Source organism: Manacus vitellinus, unplaced genomic scaffold, assembly GCF_001715985.3.
Source record: "Manacus vitellinus isolate BGI_N305 unplaced genomic scaffold, ASM171598v3 scaffold_15_pilon, whole genome shotgun sequence".
Taxonomy (NCBI): Eukaryota; Metazoa; Chordata; class Aves; order Passeriformes; family Pipridae; genus Manacus; species Manacus vitellinus.
Window position 1 is genome coordinate 2,469,595 of NW_021939122.1, and position 16,330 is coordinate 2,485,924.

At 43.0% G+C, this 16,330-nt stretch overlaps 1 protein-coding gene across 1 annotated transcript; it reads left to right on the forward strand.

The window, feature by feature from the left end:
- Positions 1-2: 2 nt before the first annotated feature.
- ZNF503 (zinc finger protein 503) lies at positions 3-1,221 on the forward strand (the record flags this gene model as incomplete). The annotated part of the gene is made up of 1 exon (XM_029958547.1): positions 3-1,221. A coding segment is annotated over one exon (564 nt), but the record flags the coding sequence as incomplete, so codon positions are not given.
- Positions 1,222-16,330: the final 15,109 nt, after the last annotated feature.

The following is a 16,330-nucleotide window of genomic DNA, read 5'->3' on the forward strand; positions in this document are numbered from 1 at the left end:
TCCTGCGCCCTAACGACCAGGCCCTCAAGTCCGGATACCCCCTCGTCTACCCCACCCACCCTTTGCACAGCGTCCACTCCTCGCTGACCGGCGCCACGCCGCCCTCGCTGGCCGGCCACCCTTTGTACCCCTACGGCTTCATGCTCCCCAACGACCCCCAGCCGCACATCTGCAACTGGGTGTCGGCCAACGGACCCTGCGACAAGCGCTTTGCCACCTCGGAGGAGCTGCTTAGCCACTTGCGGACCCATACTGCCTTCCCTGGCACCGATAAACTCCTCTCCAGCTACCCCAGCTCCTCGTCGCTGGCCAGCGCGGCGGCCGCAGCCATGGCATGCCACATGCACATCCCCACGACGGGCGCCCCGGGCAGCCCGGGCACGCTGGCCCTGCGCAGCCCACACCACGCGCTGGGACTCGGCAGCCGCTACCACCCTTATTCCAAGAGCCCGCTGCCCACCCCCGGGGCCCCCGTGCCCGTGCCCGCTGCCACCGGACCCTACTATTCCCCTTACGCACTCTATGGGCAGAGACTCACCACAGCCTCGGCCCTGGGGTACCAGTGAGCACAGGCAGCGGGGCTTTGACACACAACACAACACAGTCTAGCGGTAAGGGAAGGAAGCCCTGCGAAACTTTATAAAAGTTGGAAAGAAAAAAAAAAATCTGACTTTTTATAAAATAGTGTTCATTTGAGGACTGGATCCATGAGCACTGTATTTATTTATGTTAGCTTCAAGCGGGACAACGAATCATAAAGTGCATTACTTAACTGAGCTCAATAGGTAAAAGTGGAACACCCATTGTAGAATATAAATAAAAAGATAGAGGTCTTCTCTTTAATGTTACTTTAAAATTGCTATGATTGTATTGTACGTTCTTATTTAATGTCTCATTGAAACAAAAAAAATTTACATGCATGTTTGTTACTAAAAAACAACTCGCAATTTGTCAATTATAATTTCAAATTGCAATTATTTTTAAGGTGTATACCCTTGAAAGAGAATTGGTATTTTTTTGTATGTATTCTGGAAGAAAAACAAAAACAGTTCTATTCCAAAAACCTCATTTGCCTTATTTTGTTCTTTAAAAGGAACACTTAACTATTTTTAATTTTTAAGTCCACCCTGTGAAAAGGGTTAAGTAAGGTTTACGTCATGTACTAAAATAGACAATGTATCGCTTTAAAGATTAAAATTCCGTATATTTGATGTATTAAAAGGTTTTACCTTTTTTTTTTTTTTTGAATACGCTTTGATTCTGTTATAAAACCCGAGTAGGTCTTGGATGGAGGCAACTGCTAATTTCTCCTTAAGCGTTTATTCAATTTTAATTAAAAATTAAAAAAAAACAACCCAAAGTTTTTTTTTATTGTAACCCCAGGGCTCTCTTAAAAAATAATCAGACAGAGTTGGGTTTTTTCCCTCTTCAGTAGAATTTGTTGGCACAAAATAGGAAAACTGAGAATCACTTAAATCTCTTTCCCTTTCTTAAAGCAGATAAACTTTTTTTTTAGAAATGTTTTTACTGTGAAAAATCTGATTTTTAAAACTAGTTTTCAATTAATTCTTTAGAAAGAAACAGGGAAGGCAAGACTGATTTGTAAAAGTGTAAGACGATTATCCGAAAGCTATTTTTTTACAATGTAATGCATTCATCTCTTTCTAAATGAGAAGTTCAGAAGCAATTAGGGAAGCACTGTTTGAGCTCATCCAGTTATTTTCAATTTCTCTCTTCAGTTCGCACCGCAGCACAAACGATCATCACCTTAAAAAAAAATCGGACGGCTCTGAAAACTCATTTTCTTTTAAAAAAAGGAAGGGACAGGGAAAAAAAAAAAAAGAAGCCATCCGTTATTTGGTCCGAGTTTGCTCTTTACTGAAGTACAGTGCCAAACTCGACGTGTTACCGAGAGGGGCTGCCCCTGCCTGCGCCGCGTCCCTGCCTCCCCAACCAGGCTTCCTTGCGCCTAAGGGCCACCGCCCGGCTCCGGCTCGTCGTCCTGCATTCAGGTAGGAGCGGGGGCTGCGACGGCAAAGCCAGAGCAGCTACCGAAACTGCGGAACAAACCGTTGCAGCCGGGATAGTGGGAAAAGCGATCCCCAAGTTCGTAAAAGCGATGCCAGCGAGGGGCTTTGCCCCGCGGGGTGCCAGGCGCTCGCAGGCAGGGGCTCAGGCGGAGCTGGGTCTCCGCTGCCCCTCACTCAGCCCCTCTCCCCCCGCTGCCGCCTGCCCTCGCCCTGGCCCCAGCGCGAACCGCTGGTGAGGAGTAAAGTTGCAAGCGGCGACTTGGCTTGACAAATCACTGGGTTTTCTCCCTCGTTCTGGATCCCCCCCCACAATATAATTACTGTTCAAAGTTTCCCGTGGTGCCCAGATGCTAATTAGTCTAATACATTTACTCCAGATAATTAGTGGAAGTTAGCGTTAATGTGCGAAGGCGAGAAAAGCAGCAAGCTAATGGAGCTCCAGCGCTCGCCCGGCCGTCCCGGCACGGCGCGACTGCTGAGGCTGGGCCGGGCCGGGCCCGGGACCGCGGCGGGGGCCGGGATGCTCGTGGGGACTCCGGATGCTGGGCCGCGCTGCGGCTCTTTTGGGACGCTGTCCGAAAGCGGCACGGGAAATGCTTTGTGCTTTAACCAAATGTATTTCCCCCCCGCGGCCTTAAATGGAAAAGGGACCATTGCGAATCTCTGCTTTAGGGAATGTAAAACGAGCTCTCGCTATGAACTGATGAGTTAGAGAAGGGGAGGAGAGGGCAATGCTGTTAACTGCACCAAGTAAACTTCAGTAATATAATAGAAAGCGGATACAAATACAGCAAGTAATCGAAAGAAAGGCTTCTCGGGTCGGGGGTGATGGTTGTAGAGGATTCATCCAGCGAGTCCGAGAAAGGCAGAACAAGCTCGCAGTCCTCTCCCTACGCCGCACGCCCCCCGCTCTCTCCTGCATCCCGGCCAGACTGCCCTCCCCGCTTCGCTATTTTAACTACTCTTAATTCGAAGAAAATTACATTTCAGGCTCCATCTGGGTGTGCGAGCAACAATTACAGATTTGCCGCGATTAAAACACACCACTATCGCCATGCTCCTCTCCTATTCATGTATTTTACAATTACAGATCTCTAACAGCTGCAGCTCAGACTTCGCTAACCAAACCCCATCGGCTATCAGGTGCTGCAGGGACGATTTTGAAAAGAGTGAGAGAGGCATTTCTGTGTCCTGGAACCTAACTGCAGTTTTGTGGATTTCAGTTCTTAAAAGTTATACACAAAGATTGCTGATGCAAGTGATGAAATGAACGCTTAATGTTGTTATTACTGTTTTGCTCAGATACTGTCCCGGAGATTTAAGAAAAATTAAAATATCTTATTTTATATGTAGAGTGGTGGTAAGGAGGTCTCTCTTACAGGCTTGTTAAGTATTTGACTTGGCAAGTGCCACCTAGAATTTTGATATTAGTATAGGAAATTCGCCTTTTTTTCTAATAGAGATTGACTTATGGACATTAATGTTTTTAGGTAAAAGGACTGCATTTGTTATTCCTCCCCCCCCTCCCCGTTCTTACTAACTGGATGGGTTGTGGATTTGACAGCAGCCGCTGGTCCATGCCACCGAACTAAAATAATTTCACAGTGAAAAACCAGCTCGAGAGGACAAGCAACAGAAGGGCAAAACCCATCAAAACCCGAAACTGTGATCAATCTGACCAGAGTCAGGCATACATTAGTTTAAATTAAACAGTTTCATCTTTCTCACAAATCTTTTTTGAACATTAAAGATAAACTCATGTAATATTTAAATCAACTCTTGTCAGATGCTAAGTGCAAATGAAGAACCAAAATAAAAATTAATGCAGTTCCATCCCCTCTCAAAAGCTTACTCTGGATGCCACTTCGACAAAATACTTCTGATAACCAACGCTTAGAAAAGAAGTGTCCTGTTTATCTTATCTATGGGAAAATGTAATTAAGGTAGTTTTATGAAACAATAAAACACCAGACTCCACAGACAGCAAAGGAGTCTCTGTAATATATCTGAACCTATATGGGCATATGGATCTTGGCTTACGCATACGAGCCCACACCAAAAATGTGCATATACGTTTGCTCGCCTGATTTTAGAGTGCAAAATATATGCTAGTGCTAAATTACAGGGATGCCTTTAATACGCGAAGATTTTCCTCAGCGATAAGAGACTCCATTTTCTAAGACCAGAAAGGCACCCACTGCCCATCCACTTCCTTTGAAGCCACCCTCAGCGCAGCCAGAAAAGTACGCGCAATGTGGTGACTGCAGCTGACTCTCTTCTCTCTAATCCGAGGTTTGTAATGATCTGCCCACACCTACAGCTGAAATCACCCAGCCAGCGGGAATCCTGGAAGGCCCAAACTTTCTGAAACAAAAGTAAACGTGCATTCCTATTCTGTATTCATTGATCAAACTTCATTCTTCCATACTTAGAAAAGACAGAGAGCAATGCTGCCTTGTTTTAACACTGTTGGCTCTCACACTAGTCTTTCAGTAGAGCACAGTTTAGGGGGTTTTTTTATGTTTAGTTTAGTTTGTATGTTTGGTTTTTTATTTTGTTGGGTTTGGGGGTTTTTAAAGTAATAAATTTAAAGTGGAAAATTGCTGGAGTTATCAGCATCAAATCTCCTTTCCATAAAGATTTTTGAGTGTAATTTCGGACTTTCCTAACCCCATGCTGAGACACCCCACCACCCCCGATTCTTTTTGCACCATGAAGCATAGCCCGCATTGCTTCACGAACAGACCTGAGGCAGGCAAGCAAACAGTCTGATCAGAGGTGTCTAATCCCTGCTAAATCTCTTTCTCAGCTCACTCCTAGAAAATTCGGGGCAGACTACTTTTTTTTTTTTTTAAGGTAAAATTTTGTTGCGATGAAGAGCAGAGGTGTTGGAAGAAAAAAGACGGACCCTGAGTCTGTATGCTCTCACCTCTCTGGAGGTGGAATGCTTTGGCAGCAGAGATGCGGTTGAAATTTGAGCAGATTATACATTTGAGCTTGTGCATAAATGCGAAAAGACTGTCCTAATGCTGGATATTTCTCCATCAACATGAACCAGGTGCTGCTGCTGCTGCAAAAATCCCACCTCCGGCCACTTGCTCTGCGCGTGTGTGCGCGCACAGCGATGCACAGACTTTGTTCTCTCTTCATGTCTGAAATTCATCAACTGCTCCCCACTCTCAAGCCCCCCCGTCCCCTACGTGAAAAAAAAAAAAAAGGGGAATCCGTTCAGCTTTGAATATTGTCAGAAGCCTTGTGTGTATTTTTTTTAAATCTTCAAATGAATTAAAGACAACCTGACAATGCTGTCATCTGTCTTCAACGTCACATCAAGGCAAGAAATAATGATAACAGAGCAGCAGAAAGACGCCCACTGAAACCTGGAGGATATATATACACATATATATACACACACATATATGCCTCGAAACAGTTTGAAAGAGAACAAAATTAGATTACCGCTCTAAGGCTATCGCAGTAAGAACGTGTGGGATTTTTTTTTTTTTTTTTTTTGCTATGTGTGTAAGTGCTTCATCTCTCCTGCCTTATTTTGTGAAGCGCGTGCTACTCGATCCAAACCACTTCTGTGGGATGGGACAAGACGACGAGCAGGCACATTCCTCGCTCCCAAACTACCACGACCAGTGGAAGCACGAAAAATACCTCCCCTCCCCCTCCACCGCTTCAGGTTCACGTTCCAGTTAATAACAAACGTTACTGCTCTCCCGAGGCGCGGGCCAGAGCGGGCACGCTCCGCGCGGAGGCCCAGGCGGGCGCGCTGCGCAGCCCCCCGGAGGGAGAGGAGCTGCTCCCGGGAGGAGGGAGAGGGGAGCGGGGCTGCTCCCCTTTGTCCCCGGGCTCGGCAGGTCGGGGCGCGCTCACGGCCGCGCCAGGCGGCGCTTGCCGCCCCCGGCGGAGCGCGGGGCAGCGGGAGCGCGCGGGAAGCGGCCGCGCGGCGGAGCGCGCCGGCCCGGCCCGGGACCCGGCGGGCATCGCTGGGCCGGGGCACGGGGAATCTCCCATCTAATCCCCAGAGAAGCATCGCAGTACGGATGGATTTATCCAGATAAAAACAGATAGGCCGGACCGAAAAAAACACGTGGTGGAGTTGGTTGGGTTTGTTGGTGTTTTGTTGTTGGTTTTTTTCTTCTTTTCTTTTTTTTTTTTTTTTTAATCACGCTTGTAATCTCATTCGCTCTGAAGGGTAAATAAATTGCAGTTGTACGAAAAACAATTGGTGCTACATGTGTTCATAACAGATGGGATCTTATCACAGTTTAACTGTAATAAATTCTGACTTCTGGAAATTGTAATCTTTACTCCATGGTGGATGTCTCTTTTCTACTGTAATAATAGGGCTACAAACTCCTGAGAGCAAGTAGAAAAGTTTTCAGTGCTAGGGTTACTCAAGAGCCAGGGCATGCTTCTGCAGCCTCTTCACAACTGCGTCTCTTTCACAGTTTCTGTGAAAACGCGTCTGAAAATCAAAAGGGAGAGAAAACCCTGGCGCATAGGAAGGCGAACAGCTGATCTTTCCCCAGATGAGTAACATTATTTACTAAGGCCGATGATAATAGTCCTTAAAATACATACGGAAAAACTAAGAATGAGCTTTCTGTGTGGAGAAGCCCTGGCAAATGACAGATCACACTTTGCGAAGAGAAAACACGTCAAAAGAAGAAACCGAGCCCCTGAGGAAGCAGGAACCAAACTTTAGATTAATCCCCCTGTGCTTCAGCTCACAAAATTAAAAAATAAATTTGAATAACCACTGAAAGGATAAAATTATAATAATAAATTGTCCATATTCACTGAGGCTGCGGGACTAATTATTTTCACCATCTCGGCTTCCCATTGCTGTTTATCAAATGGCAGGATAAATGCTTGTAAGTCCATTACATTTCCATAAATCCTTTCGCCGCTTTCTTTTTGGCCAATGCTTTTGCAACATAAATTGATTTTACTGCACTTTCTGAAGTCACTGTTTATTAAACTCAAGCAAGTTCGCCCTGAAAGCGTTGGGTTTTTTCCATCGACATATCAAACCCGTGAACAGGAATTACTGAGGCTACTGGAGGCTCTAGTCTCTTTTTTCCCCTGCTGTGATCTTGATGGCAAATGCAAACTGCAAATTACAAGTTTGTAATAATCTACGCTGTTACAGAAAACAACCCCTTTATCGCTGGTGAAAAATTAGTCTAAACCCAAACACCACTTTTCCCCCTTGTTTTTAAACGGGGGGAGGCATGAGATGCTACTGGGCGATGGAAATCAAACACACTCAGGAACGCTTTGGAAGTTCTTTAACGTTACTGGATGGACAAGTTATTTTTAGGAAAGGATTTTGGATGTGTAACCAGAAGTTCAATGCAATTTAGAAAAGAGCACAGAGTCTCCAAGTTTCTTAAATCCTTCTTTTTTCCTCAATCATCTTAAGAAAATTGGACCCAACCAGCCTTAAAGTGATTAATAATTTCTCACTCAATATCAGCTGATTTCCAGCTCCTTTACCTGTCACGCTAGCCCCACGACCATTATTTAAAAGCGTTAAAAGCTGACGCTTATGTTTAGAGCTCTCTCCCTCCCTTCCACGCCGCACTGGGGCTGCGCAGCTCCAGCCCTCGGCAGCGAGCCCCCCTCCCTGGCGGGGCCCGGCGCTCCCCGGGCTGGGGCGCCTTCGCACAGCCCTTGGCAAGCTGTGACCATCGGACCTAAACAGGCAGCGGAGTCACCTCGAGGTACTTCAGTGACACGAGAGTCTTGTAAAATACAGAGGGGTAGTTACTGTAGATTACAGAAGACACGCAGAACTGTCTGCTTCAGGTAGGACAGCAGAATGTCGGTAATTCCGAACGCATCCTTGGTATTACAAGTTCAGCGTTTGTACCCTACCCTTGACTCGCCCAGCCTTTTTAGTCTCATAAGCTGCTACCCACGAAGACGTTTTGCAAAGGTAAACGCATCAGTTGTAGCGATGCGGTCATTACTTACGCTGGGAGCAGGAAGGGAAGGAAAGCCGGAGAGGTTCTCCCTACCTGCTCCCGGCCCCCGCGGGGGGTGGCAGGGGGACCACCCGGCCAGGGCAGGGCTGGGCTGGGGCCAGCCCCGGGACCTGCTGCGGCGCCTCCGCGGGGCCCCCGCGCCCGAAGCGGGCTACAGGAGAAAGGCTGGGGCATGTCCCTGCTCCCTGCCTTCCTTCTGCGTGGGACAGGATGGGGCAGTGCTGCAGCTCGGCCCCCCCGGCCCGAGCAGCCACCTCGGGGCCCTGCCGGCAGGACCAGGCCAGGAGAAGCCTCTCGGCTTTTTCAGCCACTCGGCTTTTTCACGGCAAAGCGTCCTGTTTGGAAAAGGGCAACTCTGCAGTTCATCCACTGCCATAGCTTTTGAGGGGTCGGTTCAGCTGGGACTGGTACAGACAGCCCTGGTGTGAGGACACACACTCTGTGCAAGGGAAGTGATCCCACTGCTAACACCCTTTCAGCCATCATAAGACCTAAAACTGCAGCTGCAATGTAATGGTTTATTTTCGCTGAAGTTAGTAGGCATCGGCCCAGATTCTTAAACACACCAATCTATCTTACAGTTGCAGGAAAATCTTTCTTGTACAATTTACAGCCCTTAATCTTCTCTTTGTGGAGATGTATTTTTTTTCCTACCAGGAAAGATCAACTGCTACCATCATCTGCTGCATTCTTTCTCCATGCTTGAAGTACTTGTCTTGAGGCAGAGGAATATGTATCAATTCCCTGATCTGAAAGGTTTCAAACCCACAATCCTCACTTCTTATTAGGATTCCTAGTCACCTGGCTATTCTAATGTGGGAAAAATCTCCATCCTCTCCTTTGAAGGCATTTCACTTTGCATAAAAATGCACCAAGCCAGAGGGAAAGAGAAGGAGGGAACAAGACTGTTTAGTTTACTGGTTATGGTGCTTGCCAAAACTTGAAACTTGGGTATTCCAGTCAGTGTTCAGATCTAACCACGTTCCCACCTAGTGTCTCTTTGTCCAAGAAAAAGCTTTAAACATTCTATGCAGAAAAGGTAACACAACATGACCCTTCCACCCTAGCTGGTAATTAGAGGAGATGAGTTTCCTGTTCTTCTGAGGCAGAACAGGAAAAAATCCAAATCTGTAGCAACTAAGTTATTAGATAAAGACCTAACTGATTTGGGATCTTTGAGTCACCATTTTTTCAAAGAAAAGAAACCACCATGGCATGTTAGTCGACAGAAAGCTTTGCCTGACAAGGCTTCAGTAAAAAACAAGGTTTTCCACTGCACGTATTGATTATAGAGCAAAGAAAAACTGGTTCTTCTAGTAGAGTTCCTGGCTGTGCAAATAAAAATATTTCTCCCCTTTGACCTGTATTTTTGTTAGTTTGTGCCACCCCATAGGGAGCTACTGGTGACCAACCTCTCCAACCTGCTCACCACTGTTTAGATCAGGCTACCACAGAAATCCACTGATGGAGACCAAAACAAAGCCAGTCAAAATCTTACCTGTCCCTACATATTTTTACAACAAGACTAAGTTAGTTTTGTCAGCTTCTAAAGAGAAGCATAATTACTGTGTAGCCAGTTTCCATCATGAAATATTTGAGCTTATGAGCGTGAGAGCATTCATAAGATTTTTGTTTTGTCCTACTTCACCTTCCAATTCCCCTCCCTTTGCAAGATTACAATTTCCTTAAATATATATTGCTCCAGCAGGCCCAAGGAAGGTGTTTCAGATGAAACAGATGAGTGTGGGGGGGGTTGTTTTATTTATTTATTTATTTATTTATGAAGGATCGGCTGCTAAATACATTTCAGTAGAGGTGTCAAACATATTACGAGAAGAGCCAATCACATTTATAATTATCGTCTTCAAGCTGACTTTATGGAGTTAGGGTAAAATGTTATGCTTGATCAAAAGCAGATATCCTACATACAATAGGTTTATACAAAGACTGAAAAAGGAATTTAGACCAGATGGAGCAGCTAATTCTTCTAGTTTAACTGTATCATTTGGTTGAGAAACAAATGGTTGTTGATGTATCTACAAATCAGGTACTGACAAATTCTCTGAGAAAACTGGCTATTCAAAGTGCCACAGTTTTGTTCTAGAGTTACATCAATTAGGAAAGTGCTATAGCAGGTCTTACCTCCTCAATGAACAGTCAACACTTTTAATACTATTTTAACATACCTATTTCTAAAGAAACTGAATAAGAATGGTACAATTTCCTACATGTAGATACTATCAAAGTAAATAAAAATATTGCTTAACTCTACCCCTACTGATCATTATACCAGTACAGTTTAATTCCTGTTAGAGAAGGTACTTGTGAATCATTATGGCTGTGTATATACCAGGTCACAGGTTACATAAAAAGCTAACTCCATAAGGGAAAAAAATATTTATTCTAACTAAAACACTTAAACTTGTATAAACATAGTGTTCCACATGGTTAATTGTGTTTGCTGGTTAATGGGATAGTATCAATTTACATTTATACTTTTAAGCTACTAAAACTTGCACACACCCTAAGTCCACAATATAATGTGAAATCCTAGTCAGCCTGAAATCAGTAGAAGTTTTCTAGCAATCCTAAGAAAGGCAAGATTCCTCCTGGGACAAAAGAAGCCCTAAATCTTACAAATTCTAATTCTATAGATAAAAACTAAGCACATACAACGCAGTTGTACAATTCATGACAATTTGAGAAGGGGCTTGGGAGTACCTTGGAGCAAACAGGAATTTTGGTTTTCTGTCTGCTACGAGAAGGTTCAGATGGAAAAATCTGAAGTGACTATGCAAGGTACATTAGTAGTAAATAGGCAAAAAGAAAATATTGAACACCTATACCGAGCCGAGAAGGTTTTGGCCATAGTAGCACAGACACAGTCAACTTGAAGCTGATGCCTGTAATAAGAGCATGAGGAGTTTAATCAGCACGTTTGTCTGAGCAGTCATTGCTCATGTTTTACCTCAAGAAATTGCTGCATTTCAGTGATGGGAAAGATGTTTGCATTTTTAATTTGTATATGTTATTTATACAGAAAAGTCTTGTCCGGGTCTTTTCCCAAGGACATAATGGAATAATATTTTAAACTTAACTAAAAAAAACCCCTTACAATTCCTTTAAATTAATAATATAATGAAATAAAATGTCATGTTCTAGAGGTTTTGTTTGGTTTTTATGCAGAGCACTTCTGAAAATACCTATATTTGTTTCGATAGCTAATAATCTTGGATGAATCAAAGCAAGGAAAACTAAATTATTGCATAAGTAATTTAGCTCCATTTTTGTATGCATAGATACACAGACTAGTTACACACTAACTTGAGTACCAGAAGAATAAGGTATTGAGTTTTGCATCCCCATCTTGAAAACGATTATTACATAACCATGTTATTCCATCATCTATTAAATGTTACACTTATTTGTGCAACATTACTCCAGTCTTTTTGCTGCAGACATTAAAATGAGGACAGGCATATTTCTATGAAGCCTCTTTTGATGTATTTTGTAATAGTTTAATTCTGGAAAAAAAAAATGTGTTGTGAGCTTTAGAAGAGATAAAAGGAAACTATGCTCTCCACACCCACATCACAAACCGTCCTCAGGAATGCAAGTACATACAACTCTGGAAGTGTAATAATCACCATCTTGCTCATTACCTGGGACCTCCAGGGCTGAATCACAAACCTTTACACCTCGAGTTAAATATCCTAGCAAGCAGCTGTAGCATATTCATATCCGCTGTTGGCCAGATGCAGCCACAGAGTGGGAGGCACAGCACAGTGAACAGTGGGCTGCACATGCACACCTACTCAAAAGCAAGTTAAAGATTGGCTAGAGACTAATCCATTTTATAGGCTAAGAAATTGATTTTCAGAGAAGCTGAACTACAGGTGCTCCAGTCTGTTAAAAAAAAAAAAAAGTCAGCTTAACTCTGGTGGTACTATTAGCAGGGTTCACTGCAGCATAGGAAAGCATGGGAAACATTACCTTAGCCTCTGGTATTCCCTAAGTCAGGGTGCACTGTGTGCAGCGTGACACAGTTATTCTTTTCCTGGAGTGGTGGCTAAGGGCATTTCTTTATAACCACAAAACTAGGGACCAAATGGACTACCAATGTTATCCATAGCAGTGACATTCAGTTATTTTTGGATGCAATGCACTTAATCGAATCCTCATCAGAACAACAAGAGGTGACAAGATGTACCTATATCACTGGTAAGTAGAGAATATTAGAAGTTAGCCAGTTGTAGAAGTCAGCTCTGGACCAACTAAGACTAAACCCATTTAAGTTAGACAGGAGAACAAATTAAGTAAGTGGGTCCCTAAAAGTTTAAATTTCAGAAGGGCAAACTCTGATGTAGTTACGTCAGCTGGGCTGAGGAGCTAAGAGACTGAGTAGAGAGCAAAGTCTTACAAATACTTCACGCAAAGAATGTTTAAATAGTCAAGAATCTACATTCCAAACACAGCAAAAAGAAAAAAGAAAGCCAGAAGAAGGTACTCCAGGCCTAACTGGATGCACTACCACCTCAAGAAATACATGTGGAAAAAAAACAAACAAACAAACAAAACCAACAAAAAACCCCAGAGGGAACACATGGGAAAAAACACTTCTGTGTGCTCATGAGTACTTCACTGAGAAGCATGGGGTGAAGAAAGAACTGCCAAGAGAGGAGCTGTGTTGGGCTTTGCAAAGGATATTAAGATGGACAAAGATATTTTTTCAGTTACATAATTGAAAGAAAGACATTAAGGGTAATATAGGCAAGTTCCCAACCTCAAATTCATATGTTGCGTTTACTTAAATAAGAAGGGCAATAGTGAGCATGGAGTGAAAGGGAAACAGCTGATAGTAATGACACTAGATAATAAAAATCACCTGAGGCAGAAAAAAAAAAAATCAAATCTTGTGTAGCTCCAAACTCTAAGAGTCTAGTTAATCTCCACTCCAACTCAGAACTCAAGAATAGGAGACTACAGCAGTACCAAGGACTTTCTACCAAACTTAAACAAAACAGAATTAACACAAAACAAATAAAGAGTATTATAAGAAGGGAAATATGATATTTGGGATTGATATTTTTATAATTCAGATTCCAGTAACAGACAAAATTTTGCAATGACAAGTTGAAAGCAACAACACACAGAAAATAAATAAAAATATTTAGAAGCTGTAGTTTGGGATTACTCAAAGCAGATGACAACGCACTAAAGTTCCTCTGACTTAAAAGTGAACCTCATCTCAGCATTATGTGCTAAAAAAGCACAAATAGTGTAATTTCTCAGCATTAATAGGATGACTGTGGATCACCATCATATAGCAGCTGCTGCAACTTCCAAGAGAGACAAGGAAAAGCAATAGCATTGTGTAAAGGTCTGAGAGAAGCTCACTTGAAATACTACATACAGTGTAGTCACCTTCATTCAAGACATTAACTGGAATTAGAGCAGGGAGAGGAGAACTGCTAGAAAGATAAAGGCAATGCAAAGATTATTTTATGAAATGAGATTAAACAAGATTGATTTGTTTAGTCTACTACAACAAAAGCTGAGAGAGGATGGGATTGCTGTCTAACTGTTAGTTAAAAAGCTGAAAGGCAAAACAAAAAAAAAGGAGTATTTAATTTAAAAGAGAATTTTGGCATGAGACCAAATGGACTTTAGCCAACCATGATTTTTTTTAAAGTATGTGGTGGTAGCTCATTGTTTCTGATGCTATCCCAAGTCAGTTCCAATAGCAAATGGCTCACCAGCAATATTGTAAAAATATCACATTCTGTAACAGCTGTCTTCTGGGAATAATAGGAATAAACCACACAATTGTTGTTAAGATGGAGTACAGCACACTTCAAAACAAAATTATCCAATGTGACGGTTGCAATAGGGAAGGGAGGACTCAGAGTCCAGCAAATTCTGTCCTGTTCCAAAGCCTTGCACGATGGAGATGTTGACACACAGGATTATATCTTCTACAACTAAATAACATTTTTGTGATGGGAAGAACTGCACAGTACTAATGGCTAGGTAAACAACAGTGTAAAAACTGCCTATTTTTCCTTCTAACACTTCAGAAGCCCTAGCTTTTTTTTTTAGCAACACAAAAAAGTCACAAAACAACCAGTGAGAGACAACCACATTACACAAAGGTATTACTTTTTCCCGTGGAAAACGAGTTATTAGACAAACCCATAAAATCTTAAGTTGAACACAGCAACTTTTATATTTTTGAACAAAATAAACCTGCCACAAAGAATTCTTCCTTAAAATGAAATAAAATACATAAATAACAAACAACCTAAAGACCACTCCGATACAAAAGTTAAAATCCTTTGTTTTAAAGGAAAACAGATTCTTATAAAGTTTACATTCAATAGCAAAGCAAATAGCATTTGAACCAAAGAAGACTTAAGTAGATGTTAATTTGTGAAGGGACTTTTCTTGATATATCTAAAAAGGTCTGAAAGCAGATAATGTGACAACAAATATTCCTCAGAGGGAAAAAAAGGCAAACTAATTCCTTCTGAGGCACTGACCTGCTTGTAGTCCTGATAGGTGCTCCCATGCAGGGCCTTTTCCACGGGACCAAGGTGTCAGGGAGAGCCGAGGGCCAACCCTTCACAGCCCTTCTTTCTCCAAGTAGAAAGTGGATGCTGCTTCCATGTTCCCAGGCATCCAACTGCTGAGTTGCAGGCACCACAGCCTTCCAGTAGCCATTCCTGCACTTCTGAAGAGGAGCTTGCTGTGATGAGTGTTAATCTTTCCCAGGTGAGCAAGTCAAAATGCACAGTTCCTCTCAATTTGCCCAATTAGTGTTACTCAGTGCCCCACGCTGGGGATGGATGCTGGTGATCTGGCAGATTTCCATCAGCTGTAAATTCTGGGAGATGCCTGCAGTGGCTGTGCCCAGATGTTTTATACCTCAGGCTGGGTTCCCTCTTATCAGTAACTGGGGAGGGGGACACACATATCCTCCACCTCTCCAGATGCCGTGGTTGTGGTACACATGTGCCTTTGGGCCCTCACTACTGAGGGGAGGTGCTGGGGAACCTTCTCAAAGCTCCTGGGGGTGACAGGGACTTGGGGCTGCAGACCTGGTGGACAAAGCTCAAGAGGCTGTCAGTGGTGCCCATCAACCCAGTGGCCCGTGAGGCTGAATGAGCCACTTTTACAGCCAATGCAAGGGGAAGTGGGCATTTTATGTAGAGAATTACACACTGCTGACATGCCAGCCCCGAGGAAAACCCAAGGTCTAAACACCCTTCATGCTGGTTATTCCCCTCTTTCTAGCCAGCTGAGGAATCCTGCCTTTATTAGGATGAAGGAAGGGTGCTTTGGATTGCACATGTGCTGAGTATCCCACATATAAAAATGCGACAGCCAGGCCTTGGTAATTCTTCTTTTCCCAGGCAGTTTTTACCTTGAATACTGTGGAGCTACTGCTCTCTGAAATGAATACTGAGCTTGTGCAAGCAGTGTGACACAAGTAGGGGTTGCATCGTTCCTCAATATGTCTTTATTTTATTGTGCCATAGATCAGAATAGCCAATAACTGTTAATGCTGATAATACATATTTAAAGAACAAAAACATATCTGAAAAATGAGGAATTCTCCAGTTCACTGGTCCTATTTCAGAAATCTACAATGACCTCCCCAGTAAGAAAACTAATTGGTCTTGGGCTTGTGATTCTGAAAAATGTTATCCCTGAATGCCTGATATCTGTAGTCTGCTGTGACATTAAACAAGGATGCAGACTCCTGCTCACAGCACGTAAACTGTAAATGTGATAACAGAACTGACCTCTTCGTTCCAGTCTGCTGGGGGAAAGACTAGGTTAAAAAAAAGCTGATGCATCTTCATGGGCTCTTAAGGAGTTGCTCTGTTGAGAGCACAGCTGGGACAAGCTCATGTTAAACATACCTGAACAGCCAGCACCACATAATTTCTTAACAACTAGAAAGTAGCCATTTAGTGACAACTTTCAGGCACAATTGAATTAAAAGATATACTTAGGTATTAACTAAAAAGATGCTAATAAGACCATTCAGTCTGTACTTAGATTGTTAAAACCTATATTAGAGAAGAATATTAAAGCAGAGGTACAAAAACTACACAAAGCAGAAGATAAATGACTTTGACCACATATTAAGAGTGCCAACTGATATTTTATATCACGAGTAGGAGGTCCCAGTTGTATACATTCATAAATCTTGTCTCTTCCTTGAAATGTATAGCTTGCTATTTTACTGTTCTAAAAGGTAACCACAGCTAAAATCAGTAACAGAGATAAATG